Source organism: Dendrobium catenatum, unplaced genomic scaffold (genome assembly GCF_001605985.2).
Source record: "Dendrobium catenatum unplaced genomic scaffold, ASM160598v2 fragScaff_scaffold_146, whole genome shotgun sequence".
Lineage (NCBI taxonomy): Eukaryota > Viridiplantae > Streptophyta > Magnoliopsida > Asparagales > Orchidaceae > Dendrobium > Dendrobium catenatum.
In genome coordinates, this window is record NW_021318608.1 from 1,907,128 (window position 1) to 1,916,845 (window position 9,718).

Genomic DNA, 9,718 nt, shown 5'->3' on the forward strand with positions numbered 1-9,718 from the left:
ACTAAGTGATTGTTGTCTTCATCTTCCCCACATCCTCTAGGACATCCCGAATAGTTACTCAGCTTTCTTTTGAACAAAAAAACGTTAGAAGGAATAGCATCATAACAAAGTCTCCACCAAAAAAGTTCTATTTTCGGTTTCAACTTTAATTTTTTAAACCACTTCCAATGAACCACCTCCTCCTTATGATCCAAACTAGCTTCATATGCCAATGCTGTAATTGATTTCCCAGAGAATTTAGCATTCAAAACGACCGAATCAGCATTTCTATCGTTCCAAATCGGGATTTTAAGTATAAGTTTTAGAAGATGTTCTCCGAAAGCAATCTTCAGTTTGTCCATATCCCAACGACCATTGGTAATAAAAGACTTAAGAAGTAATTCATGATTATTTTGAGTGTTGATAAAAGTCGGCCAATAAGCAAGATTTCTATCTAAAATCCAAGTGTCCTGCATCCAGTTGATTGAGTAACCGTTGGATACCTCCCATCTAACAATTCTTTTAAGGAACAAAGCCCCCATCTTTATAATTTTCCAGGTCGGAGAATGGCAGCCTTCAAAATGCATATTTTTTCTATACTAACTTTGCAACTGTCTTTACAAAAAATTACAGCCATCCCAAACAGACCTAAAATAGAGTAGGAGTCATTGATATTAACCAACAGAGTAGGAGTCATTGATATTAACCGTTCAAAAATTCTAAACAAGCAACCTAAATATGTTTTCAACACACCTGCAAGGACAAGTGGAATGCATAAAACAAAATTAATATTGAAAATTTATTTAGGACGACTGCAGGGCTTTGTAAAGTTAGTTCTGAAGTTGTTATACAAAAATAAATTAACTATTATGATTGTAAAAACCATTTTTTTCGTTATAAAATTTTTTAAAAAATAGTGAAAAAACATACCTAAAAAAAAGATATTATGCTTTTTGTCTAAAAGAGCAGCAAAAAAATTGATCAAAATAGACCCTAAATATAGAGAAAATACTTCCCACCTGTTCTTAGTCTTTTAATGACTTGTATCTGTTTTATCTTTTAAATTAGCTCTATATGCGACTTTGAATTTATGTAGCCGTTTATAAATCATTATGATTCGTGCAACTGATTTGATGTAGGATGACCAATTGTTTAAGAAAGCGTGAATTTCTTTACACTATAAATGATGCACATTGGTTTTACCTTACAACAAGTGGGATCCTCTTCCTCCCAACAGAGTTTTCCCTTAATAGCGCATTAGCTGAAGGACTAGTCCCCATTTAAATCACAGATTCACATTATCTGGATTTGATGGCACGTTAACTTGGCTATTCGTCTCTCTCAGGTCTGCTGATTTGCAAAAACCAGCACTAGCCAAATTACTGCTTATATCTTTGAAGTGGCATTCTGTTAAATAACTAGGCCTTGAGGTGACCTCATTAACCTCGAGAAATCCGGCCAACATGGCCACCACTATCGACATCGCCGGCCGTAATGTTGGCGATGCTTGGATGCATAAAAGAGAAACACCAATTACTCGAGTGGCTTCATCTCTATTGAATGATGATAGACTTGGATCCACCAAGTCCAATTCATGCTTCTGCTCGTATAAATGCCAAGCCTGAAACATAAGTATTAAGATCATGTTAGGTATTGCGTTATGTTATATGTTCAGATTTATGCTTTTTTTGTGACCGCTTTTTTAACCTTTAAAAGACTTTTGTACTAGAAAGCTGCTTTCTACAACCGTTTAAAAAAATTCGATTCTCTAAAACAATTTTAGAAAATAGTAAGAAATTATCTCAAATAAAGCCTTAGTTAACATTTCAATACTTGGCAAGTGAATGAAAGAGGAATTAATGGGAAGAATGTTAAAATATATGCGTGCATGATGTAAATTCATAATGGAACTATGACTATAGTTGTTTCTTTTACTTCATGCAAATATGCTAAAATATATGCGTGCACACTGCACTATTAATGAGACATTGAATGTTTTTTTGTCCTTCATCGCATTTTCTATATTAAATAGCATAAATTTTTGTCCGCCTGGTCAAATCATATGAATTTGAATGATAATTTAGTTGTTAATTTATAATCATTGCCTACCCAATCAAGTAAGTAGCTTTGCTCTTCCTCCAGAGAGGGGTCTGAATTACGCCTTCCACTCAGAACTTCTAGAGCAACAATTCCAAAACCGAAGACATCTGCCTTTTCTGTTAAATGCCCTCTCATAGCATATTCAGGTGCCAAATAACCTCTACAAATATCATAATTTTGAATTATAAATGATGCAGAAAAATAAAAAATGACTGAAATATCATTACATACATTGTGCCTGCAACTCTTGTGCTAATGTGAGTCCACTTATCATCGTAAAGCTTTGCCAAACCAAAATCTGATATCTTTGGGGTAAGATTACCATCTAATAGAATGTTGCTAGATTTTATATCCCTGTGAATAATTCTCACACTTGATTCCTCATGAAGATAGGCTAAGCCTCTTGCTACTCCCAAACAAATCTCAAAGCGTGTTTTCCAGTCAAGATGCAAATCCTTTTTCCCTGCAAAAAGTAACCAGTCAAATAAAGGAATTTCTCAAATTGTTGCTCCAAGCTACTAGTTATTTCAAAACATACTGAAAATAGCTTGATCCAAGCTCTTATTTTCTAGGTACTCGTAAACCAAGAGTCTTTTGTCTCCCTCAATGCAACAACCATACAACTTAGCTAGATTGCGATGTTTAACTGCTGATATAGTTGCTATTTCTGCCATGAATTGTCTCTCGCCTTGTTGAGATGCTAATGATAACTGCTTTACTGCTACCATTCTTCCATCATGTAGTTTTCCCTTAGATAAAACAAATAAATCCATTTTACTATCAACTCTACAAGTCATATAATTAGTTTTCACAAGATAATTGTAGTTGTATAAGGATGTTTGAAAGTTTTAACAATGTGCTTATATAATTTTAGGTGAAAAATAAATGCACTGTGCTCACATCTTGCCTTTGAAAAGTAGTGTCATATTTATTTCACTGGTGAAACTCTTATGATATTGAAAGATAAAAATTATAATAAAATTAGACTATTTTAAGAATAATTATGTGGTGAGATAAAATTTGACATTATCATGTATAGGCAAACAGACCTTGAATACAGGCCCAAATCCTCCCTCTCCGAGAAAATTTGACCGGTTAAAATCCTCAGTTGCTGTTCTCAATTCAGAATAGCTAAATGTATTTGGTATAGCAGTCATTCCTAACAACTCTGTATTATTTGACATGTTAACTTAGTCAAATCAAAAGGAAATACAAACGCTATACATTCATAAATAATAAAAAAATTTCAGATTCCTTAAAAAAGTTTACCTTCATTAACTTTGTTAAGATTTTTTTGTTTATGTTTCCACACTAATATCGCAGACACGATAAGTCCCAAAACTACAACACCACATACAATCCCTAAAACTAGAGCTGTATTGTTATTTGATGAAGAGAAATGTGGGGGTTTGTTGCTCACAGATGGAATGAAATCTGTAAACGTTTATAGCAATAAAATAATTTGGGGGGTTTTGAGGAAATTTTAATTAAAATTTCATAGAAAAATGCATACCATAAGGAGATACACTGATTGCAGAAATGGATGGCCCATAATATCCTGGACTAGGAATAAAAGTTGTGCCCTTTCCTGCCCAAAATAAATGTATTTCTAAGAAGTTGTTTGTTACAGGAGCTTGGTACTCCTTCAAGACTACTCTAAAAGATTTCCCACCAGCTTCCTTTCTTATATCAAAGTCCTTCTCCTTAAGCATGCCCTGAAATTATATATTTGATCCTATTAGCACCTTGAAAATAAGGAAAATCATAAAAGCTACTCAATTACTTATTATATTGTTAGATGTTGGTTTCAAGTAGACAAGTATACATATATAAATATATATAACTTTAATTTTAACCCTTTTTTATATTATTTACCTAATTTAACACTAACCAATTAAAACCAATTCACAATCTACTATTTTCTTTAAATTAATCAAGATCGATTGCTCCATATCCTTTATAAGAATTCAAACAAGACATTCTCAATGATTAGTTTGCTTACCTGTATATAAATGTCAAAAACCCTTCTAGCTAAGCTTGTCCAAGTTGGTTGATCTGGTATTCCAATCTCAGAGAACTGTAGCTTTACTGTGTAATTCCCATTTTCAAGTCCCAAGCCATAGTATCTTAATGAGGATGGTGACATCCTTGCAGTATTAAACAATTTTGAATCAAGTGTGTTCTGGGATTGGATCTGAGAACTAATTATATAATTTGCATTAGGATTAATTGAGGCATCTATAAACCTTCCAAAATTGCTTACTGCCCATTTTGTTAAATTAGTAACAAAATATGATGTTGCACTGAGATTAGCATTATCTATGTCAAAGTTAGTTCCAAGAGAACTCGTCACATTTGCACCTCCACCGCAATTTATTGCAAATTGATAATCTACAAGTTTAAAATACTTTAAATATATTTTTTGAGCTCATGAAGAGAAGAAAATGCATGAAGATGTGGAGAGCAACTTACAAGCTGGAAAGTCTCGATAACATGGCATGTCTCTTTGAAGACAGTCTAATCCTGAAGGTAAGACACTGAGAGTGAAATCGTAAATAAATTTCAAGTTCTAGTATAAATCAAAATGAAATTTAACTTACACAATAAGGTAAATGAAGGTAATTACATGTTATTGGAATTGTCTGCGACAAAGTTGTTGGCAACCAAGTTCCTATCACAAAGTAAAATAAATTCTAAATTTCGGCTTTCTTCTTGTTTGGAATGAAACAAAAGAATTAGTATAGGAAAGAACTATGAAGTGTTAAAAAAATTGTTAGTGCATTTAAGTTATTACATTTGTTAATATATATATTAATTATTCTTATATTTATCATTACTGAGCATGTTCTCCATTATTATGTTTTGTGATTATTATTATTATTATTATTTTGATATAAGCACATATATGCTTGTATTAAGATGACAATTCAATAAAGGTGTGGACCTCTATGATTCTTTCTTTCTTACAATATGATTTCATAGCGATATATTTAGATATATCACTTAAAGCCTCTAAATTCTAATACATATTGTAGTGTAAACTTGGTTATTTATCTTCAACTTCACAAATAGATCGCTCTCATAGTTCTTGATCTTCATCATTCACCACAGAAAATCTTAGCCACCTCAATTTTTTGTAGGTTTATAAAGCTATGTGATATCCTTGGTTCTCCAATGATAATAGCAATGATGACTTTATGGTGACACTTTCCATTAGGAACTCCATCGACACTCTATACCACTATACCTCCAAGGATCTTACACGTGCCTTCATTGGCACAGGTCTTGTTGTCAATGCTTTGTTTTCAATAAAGATTACTATCTTTCATTGAGTAATCGTACTACCCTAAAAATAATTACAACCTTTGTGCAACAAAACCTTTGACTAGTTCATCTTTGGTCGCTATTATTTTCAAATGCAAGCTAAGAACCTTTATCTCACCTTAAATTTATATGAAAATTTTATATTTAAATCATCACATGTTTAAACTATTTAATGTAGGAATATGCAAGATTTATTATTAACATATTTAATCATTATTGAAGAGATTGTCATTTATTTCATCTTCTTTTATCCTTCTCTTATGTTTCCTATTTATAGGCATATACATATTTGTACTATGATGGCAATACCAATGGAACTCCTAAATTGGCATCTTTGCAAGCACATAAAGTGAAGAATTGGTTAAATGGTATGATTGGATATTTATGATTAAAAAATATTGCGATTACTAAATAAGAAAATATAAATTTTTCTATGACTTACAACGCTAAGTTTGGTTCATTGACCCAATATGGCAAGCTCCCTGACAATTGATTGTATGATAGATCTCTGTAGGAGTTAGAAGGAATTGATATTTAGTTGAAAGTCTTAAATTTCAACAACGATCATAACATGATAAGATTTGTATCTATAATAAGAAAATTTTCCTAGCTAATATATTAGGGAGAAAATTCTTTTCAATTTCTTTAGGAGAAACTTACATACTAAGTGACTTGCATACACTTACATATTACGTAGTGTTAAACTCTTTGTTTCAGGTAAGGTGCCTGTTATGCTATTATTCCCAAGGAATCTGTTGAGGATGATAATAGAGAAAAAAATATAAATTATGGTTGTAATATTGAAAAGTATAAGTGAAACATGGGACACTAAGACAATCATTTCGTACAACAAGTTTAGGGAGCTCAGGCTAAGTAGAGATAGTGGAATATTGCCTGTGATGTTGTTGAAGCTCAAATCCCTTTGTAGAGAAAAAAGAAAAAAAAAATCAAGTTGCATCCAAGTAACAATTGCTAAATCATTTTTATTTTGAAGTAAATTAAAAAAAAAAAAACTTAAAAGAGGAAAAGGAATTAAAGCACATACAATGTCACTAAACTTGTATAAGACGCAAAGTCAAAGATTGATTGAAGACTAGCACAAATCTTGGCATTCCTTAAGATTCTGCATGGAGTTAAATTTATACAATGTCATAGTTATGCACCAAGTCATAAAAAAAAACAAGAAGAGAGCAGATTGTCGATTAGAAACAAAAAGCCTTACAGTGTGTTTAGATTTGTCATGATCCCAAGAAATTCCAATGATGAACACCTATTTATTAAGTCTCCTATGCGTCTAGAATAGAGCATTCAATATTTCTTATTATATAAATATTCAATAAAAGATGGAATTATTAGGTAAAAATAATGCACTTGTGAACAGTTAATCATGAGGCTATAAACAACTATATAATCACTTAGTTGACGGTTGGTACGCTTTATCATAAAAACTTTTTTGCAGTATTAGTTTAAAGGAGGAAGCTTACAAATCATTAAGTTTGAAGAGAGAGAAAAAACTTGAAGGGATTGGACCACTGATGGAGTTCCCTTGTATCCTCCTATCGAAACATCATATAGAAGTGAGCACCTCTAATTTATTTTCTAGAAGTTTGTTTGTATGCAATTCTAATCATTGATGATAAATTTGGCTTATATATAGCATGAGAGCTATAAAGGATAATCTTACAAAACTTGTAGGTTTGACCAAGTTCCAATGAAGTCTGGTAATTTGCCTGTAAAATTATTGTCTGACATCATCCTGGATTAATTATTTCTATTAGATTAGAAGCAAATTCTCTAAACTCAAAATTTCAGTGCATATAGAACTTACAATGTCTGCATGGCCGTAAGATTGGAAAGAGAAGTTGGAAGCTCGCCACTTAATCCAGAACTAGTCATGTCCCTGAGAATTTAACAATAAGTCAGATGTAAGCTTAGAAAAAAAAATTGTAACATATGATATCCCCTACCACTAACAAAAAGTGCAGACACAAAACATTTGATTTCATTCTCACAAAAGTAGTTTTATTATAAAGTTATGATTATTTAACCATTGTTGTAGGTTCCAAAGGCCTCCTAGCTTAGCTGGAAGAGTTCCACTAAAGTTGTTCGGCCCCAATCCTCTGCCAAAATAATAAGATAAAATAAAATAAGTCAAATAATGCTTATCATAATCTCCATAACATAGAAATCCCATGAAGAAAAAAATTTACATCATAAAGATTGAAGAACTTAGAGTACTTTGTTTTTCATGATAGAAGTCTTTGCCTTTGTTTGTGATAGTGATGGATGAATACAAGAAGTTCTAATAGAATTATTTCAGGTATATTCTTATAACATTTCTATCACCAAGTTGCTATTTACTTGCAATATTTAACAAAAAAAGCTAGGATTTCAGCTAAATTTTGTCAGTTAGTTCTTTTAACAGCGTAATTCACTAATTCCTCTCAAATCCCAATTTCATTCTATTATAGGCTAAATGCTGGATTTCATAAACCTAGAGTAAGTATGATATTTATTCTTTTTCTCTTTGCTATATATGCCAAATAGTTTACTAAGATTTGATGAAATTAATTACATCTATCGTGCAAATAATTTTTAGTATTTAATGCCTCTAGGACTTATTAAATTTGGATTTATAATATTTACTAAATCTTAATTGAAGTTAGAAATCCTCCTTGCTACCAAACATCCCCAAGTTTGTCTTCATTATAGAAGTCAAACTTTAATATTTTAACATGTCTGGAAGGAAAAAAAATCTATTGCTAGAGTTGGACTTTCTCGCAACGACATTTTAAAAGGAGAGAGATTTGAACAGTAGAAATTCAACCAGGTGCAATACCACTACAGATTTGCTAAATTCACACATACTAAATTGTGTTGATATTATGAAGGCTTTGAGGATACTATACCTCTCTCTTATTGTGTTAATGCGATAGTTCCACTATTATGTCTCCATTGTCCCTTTGCAACAGGTTTGGTACTTTAATAGATTTTTTTGCTTTACTTTTCTTTTAGGAGTCTATCTTAGATCTCAAAGATGTTTGCAATATTATGTATTTCTAACTCCTATACTTCTAAACCCTAAAATCATCTCTTAGATACTCCTCCAAATATTTGCTTTCGAATACTCTGGGGCCTTTGGAAACCCTAGCTGCCACACATTTTGTTCATCCACCTCCTTTGGTCTCCAACTTTGCCAGAGGCCACATCTTTCTTAGATGGATGCGAGGGATCTCCTCTCCATCATTGGCTTTTCACCTTTGGTCTCGATCGGGACCCTATTCGTCGAAGACTACCAACCCTATCACAGATGATCTCACCGTTGCCCTTAAATGGAATATTAAGCTTTCTTCTTGGGACACTTCTACGGTAGATTTGTCTTGTTTCTTTTCTTCCTCCTAATGATAATGTTGTTAACTTTTCCTTTGATCAACCTGAGAACATTGTGAAACATTGGCAACTTCTCTTATTAGCTACTCTCTTAATAAGTGCCCTTACTATGAGGCTTTACTCTTTGCCATGAAAAAATTTGGCATCTAAAAATAGTATCTCTTGTTTCTCTTTTGGATGGTTTTTCCTATTGCGTTTTACTCAATTCAAAGATTATGAGATTATCTGGTCAAGGGGGCCAAAGTTTTTATTTGGTATACCTTTCATTTTACAAAAATGGTATCCCTCTTTCATTCCTAAACGTGAAGAATTACCTCGATTCCACTTTGGTTAAAATTCATGATCTTCCTCCTGCTTGTTAGAACCCTAAAGGTATATCTATGATAGCTAGCTATATAGGTATCATGTTGGCTATTGACTGACTAACGACTTAGAGCTCCCATCTCACTTTTGCTAGGGTTTGTATGCAAGTGAATGGGAAATCTAATCTATTTGATGAAATTCTGATCTCACATGATGGTAAACTATGTAAACTCTATGTTCAATATGACTAGAAACTAAAAGTTTGTAAACATTATGGCTCTTTTGATCATCCCTTTAACGTTTGTCCTAAAAACACTAACCCAAACTCTAATCCTATTGTTCTTAGTAATGTTTCTAATTATGGGAGAAGCACTAATAGGGTGCTTGAAGGAACTAGGATTAGGTCAAAATCTAAAATGCCTAATCATTACATCCCAAAACCTATTGTTAACCCATCGGGTTTATTGGGGGCTGGTCTCTCTGGGGTCCATATAGTTGATGTTAATCCATTAGATGAAGCTGCTCTTCCTATTTCTAATGCTGAAACTTCCTTTAAGTACAATAATATTTATGTGATGAAAATTCTGGTTTTGAATTAAATTGTGATCCCTGGCTTCCTTTC

General features: G+C 32.4%; 1 protein-coding gene across 1 annotated transcript; it reads right to left on the reverse strand.

The window, feature by feature from the left end:
* Positions 1–491: 491 nt before the first annotated feature.
* Positions 492–9,269, reverse strand: LOC110094000 (probable LRR receptor-like serine/threonine-protein kinase At1g56140). Its single transcript, XM_028701056.1, has 20 exons — positions 7,452–9,269; positions 7,232–7,303; positions 7,088–7,159; positions 6,888–6,959; positions 6,626–6,697; positions 6,449–6,526; positions 6,252–6,323; positions 6,090–6,155; positions 5,846–5,911; positions 4,706–4,750; positions 4,552–4,616; positions 4,082–4,470; positions 3,593–3,794; positions 3,349–3,513; positions 3,129–3,247; positions 2,618–2,828; positions 2,311–2,542; positions 2,089–2,239; positions 1,183–1,600; positions 492–627 (listed from the first exon to the last, which is right to left on the reverse strand). The coding sequence occupies exons 1-19, from the start codon at positions 7,595–7,597 to the stop codon at positions 1,265–1,267; spliced, it is 2,631 nt and encodes an 876-aa protein (XP_028556889.1). The 5' UTR covers positions 7,598–9,269; the 3' UTR covers positions 492–627; positions 1,183–1,264.
* Between the last annotated feature and the right edge of the window lie 449 nt (positions 9,270–9,718).

Coding starts and splice junctions, on each gene's coding strand:
- LOC110094000 (XM_028701056.1), bottom strand. CDS start 7,597: ATGGGATTTCTATGTTATGGAGATTATGATAAGCATTATTTGACTTAT. Junction 6,960..7,087: donor TGGTCAAACCTACAAGTTTT/GTAAGATTATCC, acceptor ATGTTTCGATAG/GAGGATACAAGGGAACTCCA. Junction 3,514..3,592: donor AATCAGTGTATCTCCTTATG/GTATGCATTTTT, acceptor AAACGTTTACAG/ATTTCATTCCATCTGTGAGC.